This window comes from Clarias gariepinus, chromosome 22 (assembly GCF_024256425.1).
Source record: "Clarias gariepinus isolate MV-2021 ecotype Netherlands chromosome 22, CGAR_prim_01v2, whole genome shotgun sequence".
Lineage (NCBI taxonomy): Eukaryota > Metazoa > Chordata > Actinopteri > Siluriformes > Clariidae > Clarias > Clarias gariepinus.
In genome coordinates, this window is record NC_071121.1 from 13,147,669 (window position 1) to 13,167,789 (window position 20,121).

The 20,121-nt window shown below is 39.7% G+C and overlaps 1 protein-coding gene across 1 annotated transcript in view; it reads left to right on the forward strand.

Moving 5' to 3' along the window:
* The first annotated feature begins 2,227 nt into the window (after positions 1-2,227).
* The window catches only part of tafa1a (TAFA chemokine like family member 1a), a 65,672-nt gene continuing 47,778 nt past the window's right edge, over positions 2,228-20,121 (forward strand). Inside the window, exons 1-2 of the mRNA XM_053482838.1 lie at positions 2,228-2,352; positions 3,087-3,216. Coding sequence (XP_053338813.1) covers positions 3,087-3,216 — 130 coding nt within the window. The 5' untranslated portion in view covers positions 2,228-2,352. The remainder of the gene's footprint in view (positions 2,353-3,086; positions 3,217-20,121) is intronic.

Consider the following 20,121-nt stretch of genomic DNA (forward strand, 5'->3'; position numbering starts at 1 on the left):
ACTTTACCATCAATAACATGACTTTTAAAGAGCACTGTCTGTATTGCACTAACTTTAGTTTTAACCCTGACATTTGATGGACAGAGTGAGATAAGATATTATGTGACAGAACATGAAAAAGCACATAAGGACAGCAGCATAGAAAAAAAATGTCTCTCCAGAGACCTCAGGCTACTATTTGACATTTTGTCCATAGCCCTACCTGCAGAAATATGCAGTCAGAGCAATAGAGACAAGGTTCGATCAATAAGACAACCGGAAATTCAAACCAGGGTGAATTCACAAATAAATCTCACACATGACTTTTGCTGTCTATGGGTTAAGAAACTAAAAACAACTGCATATAATCTAAGGCCAAGTTCAAAATGTAGATTAACTGTTAATTAACCAACTGTTAATTCATAATAAAGGATGAACTGACAAATCATCCTAAATTTAATTATAATAACTAATTAATTATAATATCTAATAATCAATAAATAATCAGTGGCACTGTGGCATAGAGGTTAGCACCTTGGCTGCACCTCCATTTGTGTCTATGTGCATTTCTTCCTTCAAAGGTCATGGAAAATAGACAAATTTCCAAATTGCCTATAGTGTGTAAATGAATATATATGTATGTGCATGCTTGTGCCCTGCGATGGACTATCCTGTTCAAGATGTACCTTGCCCAGTTCCCCAGGTCTGCTGAGATTAAGACCACCCTGATCCTGTAGTATAAGTGGTATAGAAAATGAGTGTGTGTGTGTGAGAGAGAATCAGTAATCAATATAATGAATAAAAATTAATTTACGAATTTTAACTTGATGCATCGATTTGCATCCTTATGCTCTAGGTTTATAATCACAATTGCAAGGTGCATTTATAAATTATCGAATCGTTCACATTTAGAAGAACCCTGAGACCTGTTCCAGTGTGTTTAGTTTTTGAAGAGAAATGAATGATTACAGGGTGACTTTAAATGTGATGCTTAGCAAGGAACAAAGAAAGAAGATATTTTCAATTTTAAACCTTCTTATTAAAAACACTGAGCCAGATTGTGTTCGAGATAAAAAAAATTCCTTGTACTTAGCACAAATTCCTTTAAAGAGCATATTTTTAGATGAGAATAAAACTGATGAAAATGCATCAGCAGATTAACTTAAAAGGTGCAATTGATACTATAGTAGTGTATCTTGTTTAAGGACAGACAAACAGACAGACAGACAGACAAAATTCTTCATACATCTATACAGGATTCTCAATGGTTTCTTTACATAGTTCTAGTCCTTAGGTTTCTAACTGGATCAGCTTATGTAGCTGCTAGTATGTAGCAATCCGATGGATAAATGTAAAGTTTGGTGGCTCGACCTCTTAGTTCTGCTTAATGCTTCTGCATGCCAAGACATTTTGGACATTTGGAACGGCCTCTTCTTAGTCCAACATGACTGCGCACTATGCAAGGCCCATAAAGACATGGATGAGCAAGTCTGGTGTGGCCTGCACAGAGTTTTGACCTCTACCCGAGAGAACACCTTTGGGATAAATGAGAGCAAAGACTGTAAGCCAGGCCTTCTCGTCCAACATCAGCGTCTGAACCCACAAATGTGTTTCTGAGAATGGGCAAAAACTCCCATAACCTGACTCCTAAACCTTGTGGAAAGCCTTTCCAGGAAAGTTGAGGCTATTATAGCTGCAAAGGGTGGGCCAACATCATATTAATCTCCATGGATTAAGAATTGGGTGTTTACTTAAGTTCATGTACATATGAAGGCAGGTGAGCGAATACTTTTGGCAATATAGAGTAGATAGATAGATTCCTTCATCACCTGAGCAGGAAAGGGCTGAGGCTGTAGGAGCTAAAGCCGAGCTTTACAGCACTTTACATATGATAAAAAGGAGTTTTGTTCTGTTTATTTAGAGAATTTGATAGATAGATAGATAGTGGAGTGATAGAGAGAAAGAGAGAGAGAGAGAGAGAGCGCGCGAGAGAGTCTCGCGCTTCACGTCTCGTGCTTTAATGAGAGCGTTGAAGCTGGTCCTCGCGCGCGCTCCGGTTTGGTGAGGCTCTGCTTGGGGGGAAATTGAGAGACACTGCGGGGTTTTAAATTACATCCCGCGCTTTTGTCACTCTGTTCCAGTCTCTCTGTTTAATGTCTTCCAGTCTGATCTGAATCCAGTTAAGCGCTCGCTCACTTAGACTCGCGCTACCTGAGAAAGCAGGAGGGACAGGAAAGAGAGAGAGAGAGAGAGAGAGTTCGGCTGGAGAGCACAGAAACAGCAGGACGAGCGGAATATTTCACAACTTCAGCAGGGATGGATTAAAGCGCAACGTGTTGAGTGCATCATTTGGCGGTTTCTAGGTGATCACAGGTAAGGGATTAATAGTTTCTAGCGCATGCCTTTAGGTTCCGCTGTATCCTGTATCCTGTTAGAGAAGCTCTGTATTAGGGTTCATTAATGCGATAAGACTCTTATCATATGGAGCATTATCATAGGAGGCTTTGCACGTGCTTCACTGATGAGTAGGCTGCAGTTTCTTTTCCTAGTGTGAAATACCGTTACAGCATGCACAGTGTTGAAGCATGCATGGAGACCCACTTACACTGGGTAGCTGCTTGGATGCAGAGAGAGAGAGAGTAACATAACTTGCTTGTTACTTTCCTACAGTAATTTAGGGCTGGGGGGGCTGAGGTCCCAGGTGGAATATCTATCTATCTATCTATCTATCTATCTATATATCTATATATATATATATATATATATATATATATAACCGCCTCAACAGATTCACAACCAAATAATTTTAAATGCACATTTGATCATCTGGATTTACCTTGAACTATGCCACAAGTAATAAGACTGTACTGTAATGCTTGCTCCATTACTCTTTGAATAGTGTTGTTGTGTAGGTGTATGTGAGGGAGTGTGGGTTAAGGAAAGAGGTCACAGTAGGCTACGCTGTACTGCTACTGTACAGCATGTTTAATGGAATAAAGTTTCGCAGCTTTATATTGACAAAGATGTGCTGAAGAAAAGCTGGCGAGGGCTGCTGAGCATATGTGCTTTCTTTGTGTGTGTGTGTGTGTGTGTGTGTGTGTCTGCAGATGGGTGTGGGAATGTCGTGGCTGCTCTGGGTGTGGATCAGTATGACAGTCATGTTGGTGTGTGATGCCACCTTCTACGAGACCATACACCAGCACCTGGCACCACCTGGGACCAACATCCAGATCCTCGGTGAGTCTGGCCCAGCTCCATTTTGGTGTTGTGCCCTAGCGCTTAGTTAAACTCACTAGAGCACTGCAGATTTCTTTCAAGCAATGGAAGACACACACACACGCACGCACACACACACACATGCACACACATTTTCACTCCAAATGTAGCTTTAAGCTGCGGGCCTTTCTAGCTGCTGATTTTCCATTGACCAACCATGTGAAAATATTGCAAAGGAGCACGCTAGGTTCCAATCGGTCATTCGGAAACCAATATTTAGATGTTCATTCTGCAACTACATGGACAATTTGATAGAAGCAATTAAAAACTCCCCTTGGGTGATCAGACATAGAAAAACACAGTGTCTGGTAAACAAACTGTTTTTGCCTTGTGCATCGTAATTGTGGAGGAAATGAGTTGTATGGCAACACATGTCATAAAAATTGACTGGCTGACATTTTAAAAGTCCTCACCTTCTAACACAATTATTTGTCTCATTCAGTCAAACAGGGAACACAGAGAAGTGTGATTCAGACCAACAATTCGAACATAACATAATGTGTCCAAGGGGATTTTAAAACAAGGTGCAGGGTGTGATTATATTTGGTTACACTATTTAGTCCAAGTGTTTAAATGAGTTTGACCAATATTATTAATATAATCAAGCCTATGATGTTTTAGCATTAATTATCCTACATTATGAGCTGATCGGTGCTGACTAATTCGATCCTATTATTGCTTAAATGGAATTCAGTACAAAACTAATTACCGAGGAAATAATTGAGGATGCGGAAATTTAAAAAGCGTATAAATCTTATATTGTGACGGTGATATTCCTGTGACATATTAGCCAGCACTTGAATAGCTGCTCTCTGGTACCTCATTTGTCATGGAGCCGCAGTGCTGCTACTCGTAACCTCACACCTTAAATTGAGGGCACTAATAGCAAATTGAGCCTGGTCCATTCACGTTAACTGATCCAGCTTCAACCACTTTACTGGGATTGGGGCTTCAATTGGAATTGATTTTATATTTCAGACTCTTGAAGAATAATATCACCTTTTTTCATTAAATATCTGGATCATTTCTCTTTTGCAGTAAAAAGTTGTTGTTATTTCTTATGCAGTCGTTGTGTCTTTGATTCTACAGCGATTATTCATTTGAGAAGAGATAGTTCTAAAGGAAGAGTCCCGCTCACTGAGAGTTTTATCTGAGATCGGGCTGAATGGGAGACATTTCAGCAGATGAGAATAGTCCTCAGAGTATCTATGGCTCCGGTAAATGTGGCACTATTATAGTCAGGTTAAGCGCTTTAGCTTGAGCGATTTCAGCAGACTGTAAATCTGAATAACAATGCTGTGAGACATTTACCCATATTGAGCTTTTATGAGCTTTGCACCATCACATTAGTGTTTTGGAGCTTGAGAAATGAGTCACATGAGATAGTGTTTATGTGTCCATATGGAGTGTTCTTTTCCCACTCAAATGGAGGAGTATTGGAGAAATGTTGGGTGTCAGTGACACTCTAAGCAGCAACACCTTTTTTAAAGGTGGAGAATGATGTGTGTGTTTCTAAAACATTAAAACTATTAATACTTAATAAAAAAAAAATTATTCCTCACCAGTAAACCATGCAATTATTGCCAGAAAATAAAAGATAGCATTAGGCAGTAGACTGACCGGGAAAACAAAAAAAATCCCACTCTTATTTCTTTTCATTCTTTCATTCAAGCAAATGATATAGAATTCTGCAGCAACTTTTGTAGATGAAAAAGCCCGTCTTGCATGCATGAGAGCAAGTTCCGTTCATTCTTATGTCATTCACTTTGATACCAATTTATGTTTTGAAATGGATCTCTCATGCAAAAAAACAAAAATGTTTACAGCGTTTTGTCTTTTTTCATTTTTGTATTGACTGGGGTCTTGTCACAGTTAGATTTCCCCACTAATATAAAGTTGTAAACTGTATGTAGATGGCAGTGTGTGACTCGGCAGTAGCTCATTTACATAGACACTGAAACAGTACATTTTGGAAAAGGAGTGAAACGGGGAGTTTGAGGTATGAAAACATGTATTGTCTAAGGGGTTATTTTAGCTGAAGCATTAACACACAAACACTTTAAAGGGGACCCCTGAGACCTGTATTAACTTGTTAAAGACAGAAAAATATAGGACCTTAAAATAAAAAAAGACAAATGTAAACTTTAATGTAAGAAAACATCCATATATACAGTGCATCTCAAAAAAATAAAATATTGTGAAATAAGTTAATTTTCTTTTGTAACAAAAATACTGAATGCACTCAATACTTTTCTTTAGCACAAATTACTGCTTCAGTAAGTCATGCCATGGAAGGGATCAGCCTGTGGCACTGCTGTTGTGCTGTTGAAATACTGGTTGCTTTGATAGAAGCCTTCAAGATCATCTTTCTCTTTCTCAGGGGGGATGACTGGCCAATGACCACAGTAATATCATGGTCAGCAAACCAGGTAGTAGTTTTAGCACTGTGGGCAGGTCCTAAGACCTGTTCGAAAAAAAACAAAAAAAAAACAGCTTTTCCATTAAGCTTGCCAGCAGATGGAAGCATGATGTGCTCTAAAATCTCCTGGTAGATGGCTGCATTAACTTTGTACTTTGTACCAAAACACAATGGACCACCTCCAGCAGATTACATGGCACCCAAAATCACCACTGACTGTGAAAAGTTCACACTAGACTTCAAGCAGCTTGCACTCCGTGTTTCTCCACTCTTCCTTGAGACTCTGACCTTGCTTTTTAAAGAAAATGGCAAGTTTATTATGATGTAAAAAGAAGATCGCAGTCTAGTTCTTTTTTCCCCCCAAGCCAGACAAGACAAATCCAAGGAATATAATTCAAATACTAGGAATTAACATTGGTAGCCCATTTCCTAACATTGGTAGCCCATGCTTACATGCTTACATGTCTGTGCATGGTGGTATTTGATGCACTGACTCTAGCCTCATTTCACTCCTTGTGAAGCTTTTTTCAATGTCTTGAATTGATTGAATTGGCTTTGCTTGCCTTTCTTACACACACTACATGTCATCCTCTGGACATACCTTCTTATTTAATTTTAATTTTTTTTTTTTTTTTATTTCATTGTCTTTAACACACACACACACACACACACACACACACACATGTATATTTATTCTGAAGGAATTAAATATATGACAGAACAAATATGGAGTTATGTTGTTAACAAAACATCCTCGTGGCATTCTCAAAGTCAGCCTCATAAGGCAGTTACTTGGAACGGTTTTCCAACAATCTTAAATCCAGAGGTGTTGACTATTTGTTGGCTGCTTTTCCTTCAGTCTCCGGTCCACTCCATTTCAAACTATCTTAGTTGGATGTAGAGCGGGTAACTGTGGAGGCCTGGTCATCTGATGCAGCATTCCATTACTCTCCTTCTTGGACAAATAGATTTTACATAACCTGGAGGTATGTTTGGAGTCATTGTCCTGTTGAAAAATAAATAATGGTCTCACAAAGTGCAAACCAGATGGGGTGACACCTACAGTGCCACCAGCAAAGCAGCCCCACATCATTACATCGCATCCTCCACGCTTTACATTTGGAACCACACATTTAGAAACCGTCTGTTCACCCTTGGAAATTCTAACAAAGACACAGTGGTTAGAACCAAAAATCTCCAGTTTGCATTTATTAAACCCTAGGACAGTTTTCCACTGATCTAATGTCCATTTCCTATATTTCTTGGCTCAAGCAAGTCGTTTCTGCTTATTATTCCTCTGAAGTAATGGTTTCTTTGCCGCAATTTAACCATAAATTTCTGACTTGCACAGTTTCCTCTAAACACTGGATGTTGAAATGTGTATACAGCTTGAACTCCAAGAACCATTTATTTGGACTCTAATCTGAGGGACTGTAAATTGGCAGTTTATTCTAACGATCAGGCTGGTAATTCTAATAAAGTTATTCCCTGCAGCAGGGGTAGCGCTGACCTTCATTTTTTTAAAGAAATGAGTAATGAGAGTGTTTCTTGATTTGTGCAGTAGTTGTAGAAGCACTAATAGGCTGTTGATCCTGTATCTACACTTGCTCTGCAAATGACAACTGATTGTCTTAAGCACATTAAGAAGGCAAGAAATTAACTGTAAAGTTTGTCTGTCAATTGTAAAACCTTTTAGATACATTAAATCAAATGAATCTTATGAGAGAATGTTAAATCTAAATGTAGCTATTTGGGACAATCTGAAATATAAACCATATTTTGGGTTGTTTAGTACATAATTCCATATGTATTTTCTTTTAAAGTACATCATGTAGATGGCACCAAGATGCATTCTGAGAAGAAGGCAAGCTAGCAGAGGCAGTATGATGCTCTGGGCAATGTTCTGCTGTGAAACCTTATGTCCTGCCATTCATGTGGATGCTACTTTGACACATAACACCTACCTCAACATTGTTGCACACCAAGTGCACTCGTTCATGGAAACAGTATTGCCTGGTGGCAGTGGCCTCTTTCAGCAGGATTCCACACTATGTCACAAAAAGATAATGATTCAAGAATGGTTTAAGAAATACAAATCATAGTTTAAGGTGTTGACTTGGCCTCCAAATTCTTTGGATCTCAGTTCAATCGAGCATCTGTGGGATGTGAGGGAAAGACAAGTCTGATCTCGCAACTTACAGAACTTAAAGGATCTGCTACTGACAGCTTGGTGCCAGATACCACAGCAAACCTTTAGAGGTCTAACAAAGTCCATGTCTTCATGGGTCAGGACTGTTTTGGTGGCAAAAGGGGAACCTACTCTCTCTCTCTCTCTCTCTCTCTCTCTCTCTCTCCAGCTTTATCCTACCTGGTTATACTGTAAGTTTAATCTCACAGTCCAAAAATATACCTTTATAAGTGAATGGTCTTTTCAAGTTTAACTCTAACTCACAAACAAAACTGAAACTTGCAAACAAACAGAAAAACACGTTTGTTAGTAAATAGTAAATAAAATGTTTTTGGGTTGCTCTTTATGCAGGATAATCAGAAAATTAATCTGATCTTTAAAGGGCTGTCATTTTCAAACGGTCAGATGTCTGTCACTCAAATTTATTATCATAATAGCACCTCAGTATTGTACAGTCTTGGTAAATGGGAGGCAGTGCATTGGTTGATTGAGCAGTGTTGCTGCCTCACAGCTCCAGGATTTTCATTTGCATCTGGGCTTGGATTACTATTTGTGGGGTGTTTTCCATTTATTAGTGTGTATTTTTTGTCAGGTTTCCTTTCACCTCTCAAAACCATGCTGCCTGGCTGATTGACTCATGCCGAGTTGTCCTGAGATACACTCTGATCCACCTGAACCAGGGTAATGCAATTACTGACGATAAGCGTCAACTTATAAATGTTTGCTTTAATGCAAACTAACTAAGTGTACCGTGGACATGATAAATATGTGTGTATGTTGTAAATGCAGGTTTAAACAAAATATTAAAAAGTCATATCAATTATAAAAGCAGAATGCAGTACAGGAGAGGGGGAAGAACAAAAAAAAAATTATTTTGGAGTTTGCATATTCTCCCCGTGCTTGGAGGGTTTCCTCTGGGTACTCCGGTTTCCTCCCACAATCCCAAGACATGCAAATTAGGCTAATTGGCATTTCCAAATTGCCCGTAGTGTGTGAGTGAGTGTATACAGTATGTGTTTGCCCTGCGATGGATTGGCACTCTGTGCAGGATGTACCCTGCCTCGTGCCCTAAGCCTCCTGGCATAGGGTCCGGGCCACCTGCGACCCTGAATACAGGATAAAGCGGTATAGAAGAGGAGTGAGTGAGTGATTAACCAATCAGAGACTTGGTTGGAGACAGTGGCACTTCAGAGACAGTGGATCTTTACAATTATCCAAAAAACACCTGGTAGGGATTTTTTTTTTGATTATCATAATAATGACAATCTACTGTACCATTAAATCATGTTGCACAAATTAACATTCGATTTCAGAATCTGTGTTTGCATTTGAGACACAAATGTGTGGTAAGGTCAACCACTATTGATCGATATTGTTGTGTAAAGCAAAGTATGTTGTGAAGGAAGGCAGGATAAAAAAGGATTGAACAAAAATCAATTGAGACCAGTGACACAAATCGCTCGTATTTGCTTTGCGGTTTTCTGAATCAAGTGGTTAAGTGCTACGTTTATGTATTATTATGACCATTGTGTGCTGTCATCTTCATGTCTTAGAATAAAAGCACATATTCTACTGATTGTGTGTGTATGTGTGTGTGTGTGTGTGTACTATAAGTAAGAGCATTGAGTGTTTTGAAAGGATTTTTGATTGCCAGGGTTTCAGGGTTGGCAAATCATGAATGATTAGTGTTTGGGTAGTGGCCGTATCATTGAGTTTATTGGCCTGACTGAATTGATCTGAGAGAAAGATGCTATAAATGGCGGATACAGAATGTTTCCTTGTACTTCTTAACAGAAGTCGATTTTACTCAGCATTTCTGAGCAGTTATTGAAATTCATGTTTGAATTGGGTTTGGTGTTAATAGAGTCAGGGCAAAAAATCAGTGTTGGCCATAACATACAGATGGATGTGCTATTAATATTGAAACAAAATACCTTATAGATAGAAATCATTAAAAGGATTAGAACATCATGTTTGCGTTACAATATCAGAAAATATTGATTCAGTTTCCTCCTGTAATGATTGTAATTTGTCTTGTATCAGGTTTCAGCTTCATTTTATTCCTAGTAGCATCTTTAGACGGAAGAAGTTCATGTAGTTGGATTCATCCATTTATATATATTAAAGGTAAAAAAGGTATAAAAGGTGTAAAATAATGTATACACACTTAAGGAAAAGTAAAAACTTGTATAAATATTTTAATACTAAATGTATCGCTATATGTTATATACACTCACCTAAAGGATTATTAGGAACACCATACTAATACGGTCTTTGACCCCCTTTCGCCTTCAGAACTGCCTTAATTCTACGTGGCATTGATTCAACCAGGTGCTGAAAGCATTCTTTAGAAATGTTGGCCCATATTAATAGGATAGCATCTTGCAGTTGATGGAGATTTGTGGGACGCACATCCAGGGCACGAAGCTCCCGTTCCACCACATCCCAAAGATGCTCTACTGGGTTGAGATCTGGTGACTGTGGGGGCCATTTTAGTACAGTGAACTCATTGTCATGTTCAAGAAACCAATTTGAAATGATTTGAGCTTTGTGGCATGGTGCATTATCCTGCTGGAAGTAGCCATCAGAGGATGGGTACATGGTGGTCATAAAGGAATGGACATGGTCAGAAACAATGCCCAATTGGCACTGAGGGACCTAAAGTGTGCCAAGAAAACATCCCCCACACCATTACACCACCACCACCAGCCTGCACAGTGGTAACAAGGCATGATGGATCCATGTTCTTATTCTGTTTTACGCCAAATTCTGACACTACCGTTTGAATGTCTCAACAGAAATCGAGACTCATCAGACCAGGCAACATTTTTCCAGTCTTCAACTGTCCAATTTTGTTGAGCTCGTGCAAATTGTAGCCTTTTTTTCCTATTTGTAGTGGAGATAAATGGTACCCGGTGGGGTCTTCTGCTGTTGTAGCCCATCCGCCTCAAGGTTGTGCGTGTTGTGGCTTCACAAATGCTTTGCTGCATACCTCGGTTGTAACGAGTGGTTATTTCAGTCAAAGTTGCTCTTCTATCAGCTTGAATCAGTCTCCTCTGACCTCCAGCATCAATAAGGCATTTTCGCCCACAGGACTGCCGCATACTGGATGTTTTTCCCTTTTCACACCATTCTTTGTAAACCCTAGAAATGGTTGTGCATGAAAATCCCAGTAACTGAGCAGATTGTGAAATACTCAGACCGGCCCGTCTGGCACCAACAACCATGCCACGCTCAAAATTGCTTAAATCACCTTTTTTCCCATCCTGACATTCAGTTTGGAGTTCAGGAGATTGTCTTGACCAGGACCACACCCCTAAATGCATTGAAGCAACTGCCATGTGATTGGTTGATTAGATAATTGCATTAAAGAGAAATTGAACAGGTGTTCCTAATAATCCTTTAGGTGAGTGTATTTATATCATTAATATTATATTAATATAATATACATCATACTATTTTTCTTTTCCTGAAGTTTTGTTTTGGCCAATTTTAAATTGAAATACGAGCGGTATTGTGGGTAATCATCTCCGATGCTCTGTCTCGGTGCGTGTGCGTCACTTGTATAGTTAACAGTGTTTATTATAACACTGTGACCACACATGTGCGTGTAAGGCATTTTTTACTTGTGTTTGTGTGTGCTTGCTTGTGTATGTGTGTGTGTGTGTTTGTGTGTGAAAGTGGTCTTACACAGTAGCTCCCTTCCTCCTCCTCTCCTCTCCCTGGCTGTGTCTGCAAGCTGGTGTATATGTGTCCACGTGTCTGCGCGTGTGTGAGTAAGTGTCCCTATCGGTAACTGGTGTGTGTGTGTGTGTGTGTGTGAAAGTCGTTCTATACAGCAGCCCCCTTCCTACTACTGTCCTCTCTCTGGCTGTGTTTGCAAGCTAGGGTGTGTGTCCATATGTCTGTGGGGGTGTGTGTGCGTGCGAACACGCTTGTATGAGTGAGAGTCTCTATCGGTAAATTGGTGTGTGCACACGTGTGTGTGAAAGTTACTACACAGTAGACCCCCCTCCTCCTCTCCTTCCTCCTAATCTTTTTCCTCCTCTACTTTTTTAAGGTAAAGTGCAGGTTAATGTGTTTTAATCTTACTTTATATTTTGTATTAATTTTTTTTATATAAATATTTTTGGGTTGTGGAACGAATTATCTGCGTTTAAATAATTTTTTATGGGGGAAATTCGCTTTGATATATTAGTATTAGTTTTAATATACAAGCACGGATCTAGAACGAATTATGCTCACAATCCAAACCAATTTGGCAGACACTCTTATCCAGAGGGACTTACAAAAAGTGCATTGAAATTTTCGTCATTAGATACATACTAACACTGGGTTTCTAGGTTTCTAACTGAGTGCCATCGGTCAAGCACATTTGGGAAGGATATATATATATATATACAGTAGATCCCCAACATATGAACATCTGAGTTACAAATTTCTACAGATACGGACGTGTGCATGTGGGGGTGCTGGAGAAATGAGTCTGCCAGTTTAGGTTTCAATGAATTAGTCCGGGAGCATGATGATAGAAAATGGCTGTAAAGCAGTCCCAATTGTAAGTACAGGTTGTCCCATTCTGGGAGCATGTTCGTAAGCTGGATTTTTTAAAGTCAGACAAAGGGAGTCTTATATACCTTTGCCACAAATATACAATATAAAGCATACCAATCCACTTGACTAAATCGTTCAGCTGTTTTTCACTTTCTTGGACTGTGAACTCTGTTTTGTTGAGGATTTTCTAAAATAAGGATTATTCACTACCAGGACAGCGTTACAGGACATTTTCTATCATTGTGCTCCCGGACTGATTTATTGAAACCAAGTAAAGCAGACTCATTTCTCCTGCACCCTCACATGCACACACAGTGTACTGGACTCACACACTGAAAATATTGTATATAATTGTAAATATTGGTATCTGGTGCACTGCTCTGTCTATTTTCTGTCTGGTACTACTTCCGTAGCTATATATACAGCATATATTAGCATATTTAGATGGAAGAACTTCATGTTGTTATGAACGGACTTTGGCTGCATTATCATATTTTCCCATCTTTTTTCTGCTCTGTGAAAAAGTATGTTTATTTCTTTTTTTTCACAAATACAATCCTGCTTAAACATATATAAGCATATAAGAGCCATCTGCTACAGATGTTTTTGAACAGTTATACTAATAGCCACAGGACTGTTTGTGTGTATTCCTAATTCAGTTCGTGGTACGCATGCTGAGGCGACTAGGAGGGCTTGCAGCACTGCTTTTTCTACCTGCAGGGATCAGAATAGATAATTATGTATGTGTCTGAACGTGAAGAAGAGCAAGGAGAGACAAAGAGATCGAAAGAGTAGGTGTGAGGGAGCCGCTCCGTCCACAGATGTTCTACCGGCTGTTCTTCAACTCCGAGTCTCAGACGGAGTGGCAATGGCAGGTGAATAACGAAAATCACACATTTTTATTCAGTGTGGACGGAAGAAAGTGAACAAAGCAGATGATGTTTGCCATGCATACATAAGCAGCATGTTTTGCTGTCAGGAATTTCACCTCACCAGATAGAGAAAGTAACCATGCTTTACCTTCTTTACACTAATCTATATAGACAGTGCACCCCACGAGGCAACATGACAGGAAGGAAAAGCTTTCACAGAAATACCATCATGGGAACAGTATATGTTTGTTGAATAATTTACAGCAAACCATAAATGGTATTTATTTCGTTATGGTCAGATAAGAAGAGTTCATCTCAGCATAATGAAATAAATTCCACATTTAGTTTGCTGTTAATTATTCAACAAATTCCCTGGATGGTATTCTGTAAAAGCTTTTAGAAATACCATTGCCGAAACATAAAATAGGACTTATTTCTTCATGGTTGGATTTTAGGGGTTCATTTCAGCACTGTTTTGTGATTTTAAATGTAATAAAAGAGGGTAGGCGAATTTCACTGCTCTGTTGTACTGCAGTATCGTTTTTCCTGCTTAGCATGTCGCCGAAGCGAGAACAATCCTTCCAGAAAGGTAATTACATTAAAGACTTCACCGACAAGATCATTAGTGGCTGTGTGAATCAGTAGAGGGCTCTGTAGCATTGCGGAAAGAACACCTTGATCAATACGTCTCTATGTGTTTGACCACGGCACGTATTAGTGGGCCATTTTTCTTTTTCAGTTCTTTGATCAGCTCGGCTAAAATGTTTACACCTTAGATCAAGCTGTCCGTTTCTGTGGTTAAAGTTTTGTAAAAGGTGCTAGAGGTGCGCTAGGCGATCCATAGCCATTGTCCTCAGCCAGAAGTCTGCGATTAAAGAAACATTTTTGTTTTTTTTGAGGCCCTTTAGGTGAATTGCAATTGCAGTGAAATGAACAAAGATTTCTTGTTCCATCCATCCATGCATCCATCCATCCATCCTGCAATGGTAAAACTTTGTACGTGTCGTGAGAGCAATTGGCAGAGCTCTGCTCTTATGGAATGGAACTAATTTCTGAGCTGTCAACCAATGTCTAAGTTAAAGAAACTACACTTTCGGAAAAATAATGGTTCTGCCAGGGTTCTTTTGATGGTTTATAGCGCTGAACAGGTGGAAACCTTTTTAAAGGTAACATCTATGATTTAGGATTCTAAATATAATACAGGGGTTTCTGTGAAAGGATAAAACTGAAAAACATTTTTAAAGAATGTGGACAGAGCTGTTAGGAATTCTCACCGTGCGTGGTGGGTTTCCTCTGGGTACTCTGGTTTCCTCAAACAGTTCCAAAACATGCATATTAGGTTAATTAGCATTTTCAGATGGCTTGCAGTGTGTTCTTCTGTGCCCCGCAGTGGATTGTCCATGGTACTGTACCTCGTCTCATGCCCCAGGTCCCCTCGTCACCCTGCACAGGATAAGCGGTATATAAAATGATTGTGTGAGTGAGTGAGAGAGCTACTAAATGAGAATGTGTAAAATCTTTTTCGTAAATATATATTTATCATATGGATTTATTTTTACTCTTCACAAAGCCACTCTGGATGCTCTTTTCTAATTTTATATTACAAATATGCAACACAACACACACTTTACAGCATGTTATTACCATGCAGCTTAGAGTGAAACACAGCCCTGTTATTTTAATTCATCTTCAGGCATTAAGCCGAGCACTAAACACAGACTGAAGGCATGTTTGCATTGTCCATTGTGTTTGCTACAAAACATCCCTGACAGAATCAGGGTCCCGGCTGTGGCGCCACATCTCACTTATTCTTCGGTGTATTAAATGTATCACGGGAGTAAAAGCAGCAGAGGAGCATCTCTCACTCTTTTCTTCAGGAAGCCGTGCTGGTTGTGAGCCCACATTGAAAGCAAACAGAGAAATTGAGTATTTCTTTTTCTTTTCTTTTTTTTATCTTTGGCAAAACAAGTTTATCTGCCTGCATGCACTCTGGCACACAGTGACAGCTTAATAGTCTTACATAACCCGGCTCCTGAAGGTACATTATTTTATCAGAGATGCTGACATCCATCTCTGCCTCATCCATCCATCCTTTCTGACAGTGGCGTCTCCCTGCAGGAACAATGGCAGCGCTGTACAGTTCTGACCCCCGGCTCTTTTCCATCTGCTGCACGCCACTCTCGCTTTCTTTTTTTTTTTTTTTTTGCTTTTTCAAGCTCCATGTTTTTCCCCCTGATTTTCAGTTTTTATGAATACCAATCTGATCTATTGTTACCTATTTTCACCTCTGGTGCAACTGCTGAATGAATCACAGCACCAGCACACTGAATCATTATTCTTTGATCTCGGGCTATTTATAATTATGTTTTGTCATGGAACACTGTAAAATTGAGTGGAGCTTTAACTTTGACACACTACAGTATGTAAAATAGATTAGTCAATAGGCAATAATATGGAATAATTCTACTTGTTTATACACTGCCTGGCCCTAAAAAATGTTGTACACTAATATTTCGGTTGTTTGCCTTTAGCTGTGATTATGATATACATTAAAGTAGTCAGTTCATCTATGGAAATGATTCCTTATGCTCCTGGAACCACTCTTTCAGTCCTGGAATATACTAATCAGCCATAACGTTTACACATTGTCAGTCTTACTCACTATATAGCTTTATTCTTTATACAGGGTTGCATGGGGACTTAGGGCACACCCTGGACGGGGTGCCAGTCCATCGCATGCTGCCCACAATTTGTGAATACCACTTAGCTTAATCTGCATGTTTTTAGTCTGTGGGAGAAAACCGGAGTATTTGAAGAAAACAGACTAAGCACGGGGAGAACATTCAAACTCCATGCACACAGACCCTGAGGCGGAAATCGAACAGACCCTGAGGTGGGAATCGAACCCTGACTGTAGTGGTGCAAGGAGACGGTGCTTACCACTAAGTCACTGCGCTGCCTGCACCTTGCATTGCTCTGTATAACGAGCCAAAAAGTAAATCAACGTTAATGTGGTTAGCACCCCAACAGAGACAACTTGGCGGTGGTGGGATTTAAACCTGGGACCTTCTGAACCGTAGTCCAATGCCTTAACCACTGAGCTACCCCTGACCTATCAATAAGCAATTATATACCAGTTAACTGCTTACAGGATAATGGGCACCCGAGCCTTACCCATACTCATGCGGGCCAAAGGCCACTGCATCCGGGTCGATTCCACAGAAAAGCCAATGCAGCACAACTCACAGAACATCCAGTCCATAAAGGGCCCAGCATAAGGGGCCCAGCAAGTAGTCTACCCAGCCCCCAAAATGCCCAAAACACAATCCAACTGAGCACCCATGGGATGATCCTCGAAGGGCCCACTTAGCAAGGCACAGGATTTCCTGGTTTTCCCACACCACAGCACACCCCCAGAAAGTTTGTGGAGTCATGGCCCAAGGGGACCAGTGCCTCCATGTTGGCACAAGGGGCACGTACCTAGATGGTTATAATATTAATGTTTTTAATATTACGACTGATCAGGACATTTTTTTGTAATATCAGGGAAGAAAAAAAAAGAGTTGATGTGATACTGGACATTCTGTACATTCAGGTTATCAATTGACTACAAAAATGTAATCATTTGCCATATAATGGTGCTGGGCCGACAAAAGCAACCCAGATCATTGCCGCCAGAGGCTTGTACAGTGGACACTATACATGATGGGTGCATCTCTTAATAGGGTGCAACCTTCTTAACCCTGTTAATATTTTCATTTCATGATTCAGGTGACACTTTTTTCCCTGGCAGTGTACTGTATATTTTTATAATATAGACAAAAAAATGAAATTTACATGCATTTTTAAGTGTACTGCAAAGTTTTATTATTCTACATTTTTAGCACAACACTGTAATGTTTTGATGCCTACTTTCTATTCATTCTTGCATCTTCAGTAACTACTTTATTCCAGACAGGGACAGAGGACCTCTGCCTGAAGCACGCAAGAGAATTTGCACATTTAATCACACATAGGGTTAAAGGGTGGAGCAGTCAAGCCAACTACAGGCTAACCAGAAAAAAACGCAAGTGGACATGCAGAGAACATGAATAACCACAAAGACCATAACCTGAACCTCTAGTGGATTAAACCAGATATGTTAGAGCTTTGAGGCAACAAAGTCACCTGCCGCACTATCCACCATTTACAGAATATGTGTAATTTTATATTTTTCCCAGAGAGCACACATGGGAATGCAGGTTGTGTACAAAACACAGGACCTATTGGGACATTTTTAGGAACCACTTCAGGCATCATTAGAACTCATGCCCTTTAAAATGAATGCCCTCATACTAATGTTTTATAGGTCTTGAAGATGACCTAAAGACTTCTTAAGAAGTCATAAGTTGCTAGGACTAGACATGTTGCCTCACAGCAGCAGGAGGTTCAACTCTAATGGATTTGTTTTTAAGTTCACAATCATCCAATAATTTTTTTATATTTAACAGGTTTATGGAATTGGCTGATTTGGAGCACTGGGTCATAACAGACCAACTTCAGTAAATTAGTAAGCTTTTCTGTGTCAGATGATTTCTGGCTCGATAGTCAAGACGATAGCATCAACAGCGCTAGCGATGCATAGCCAGGCGTGTTTTTTTTGTTTTGTTTTTTAACTGTTTTTAATGGAAATGCAGAAGTGTTCATTCAGAAAAAACAAGTGTGGACAGCTTCAGAATTAAAATGTATGCAGCCAGAGCAGCGTGTTCAGTAAGAGTATGCATCGTCTGGCTATAAAATCCTCCAGTTCTCTCAGAATGGAAATGCATCTCCTGTGATTGGTGCATTGGAGCTCCTGTGATGTGTGCTCCTATGATTTATGGATTACAGTGGCTGCACTTCGAATCACATCGCGCGAAAGCAGACAGGTTGTACCAGGAGAGCATCTTATACAGAATAGCAATGGATTCTTGAGTTTCAGGACGAATACAAATGGTCTGTCAATCAGCTTTTCTGAGCTAAATTCAGCCTGGAGAAAACTGCTTAAAGTTGGAAATCACAGCTTTGCTTACACTGTATGACACACACACATTCACAAAAGCCCCAGAGTGAACTCTTTCATGCTGACAGTGTGTGTGTGTGTGTGTGTGTGAGCAGGTGATGTCATAAGGGTAGAACCACAGCGAGGGCAGATTCATGGGTAGACTTTTAGCGCGTTTGTAAATAAATAAATCATTTCTTCAGGTCAGTCAGGTGCATTGTGATTATATGACCAAGAAGAAACTGCGGCTGTTTCATTTTTCTTATAAACAAAATCAACTATATCTAAACCCCTTATTAGTTATAAAGTTTAAGATAAATTTTAGTCTAGGTGATAGCTCGGGTCAAGGCGATCATAATGTGCATTTGAGTGTTGAGTAATTTTATTTCGATTCCTCTTACTGGAGTACATTTTGAAAGACAAACACCTTTGTACTTTTGCCGTTGGGTATTTTCTTTTCTGCGGTTGAGTCTCAAGTGGCATGTATTGCACTACACAGTATATTCTGTGCCATTCTGTTAGAACCTACCTAGGGTGCAGGAGTAAGATCCAATCTGTGTTTTGGCAGGCATGAAATAAAAAATCCCAAATAAAAACTGGCAGCTGTTGCTGTGGTACAAAAATGATACATATTTATATCAGTTATTAGTTGTTCAGCCTTATGATATCTGTATTCATGCAAAATAACTCGATTTATATAATTCATTATTGCACACTTTCCACTCTCGTAAATATTTTTGTTAGATTTAAGGTGATTAATGGTGCTTGCTTTGTCCTGTTGTTATGGGTTGAAAAATAGCAGAAAATATTACTATTTCTTTATTTTGCTGCACATCAAGTCAAAAGTTTAATCCTGCCAATTATCACCCCCTAGCTAACCCTCCCTACTTACAAGACTGCTACCAACCAGCAGAGGTTTTGGCAACCATGTGCTTCCTTTAATAGATTTAAAGCCAGCGTTTGCCCTTTTTCCAAACTTTTGCTCATGCTGCATCACAGGCAGCATAAAACACTTTGGAAGAATGAACTATCTGCCCTTAAACAGACACCCCTATTGGCTTAGTTCGCTTTGATTGACAGACAAGACAGAAAAAACAGTATAGCACAGCTCTCACTCAGGGATGTCACGGCCAATTTTTGTTCTGTTAGCATTGTGCTTTTTTTTTTTCTGTAGCACCACTTGCATCTTTTGTCCTTGCTGTGTAATTACGTGATACAAATATGCCTAAACATGCTTTTTAACCAAAAATTAGAATCTTTAATTACTTCCTAAGACAACAACCACACCAACAACAAAAAAAACACTGAAATTTACCAGCATACACCAGCACCGACCCTTACTCCTGCTCATTTTTTTCTTCTGACTTTTCAGCTCCTTCCCACATCTGTGGGCGTGAAGTTTAGTGTTGCATCCATGGAGCCAAACTTCTTTCCCCACTGGATTTGATGAATAATGCAGCGTGCGTAACACAAATGTGTTCATGTGTAATTGTTTAAACAGCACGAATAATTGAAAACCGTACAGGTCGCGGTTGGGAAAATGGATTTTGGTTGCCTACAGCTTAACTGATTACACTGCACTCAGCCCTCCTACACTGCCTTACTTTCAGCCTCAGCCTTCCTATAGAATCTCAGGGCATTAATAAACATGCCAGAGTAGAGGAGCCTGTGTTCAGGGGTGAATCCACCCCTCTTTCCCTGCAGCAGAAATTCTAGCAAAGCGACGTAATTGTTTTGCATGCTTAAGCGCTATCAGCAAATAGGGTGGTAATCAATCAGAAAGCTTGCTATACCACTAATAGAAGTAATCACT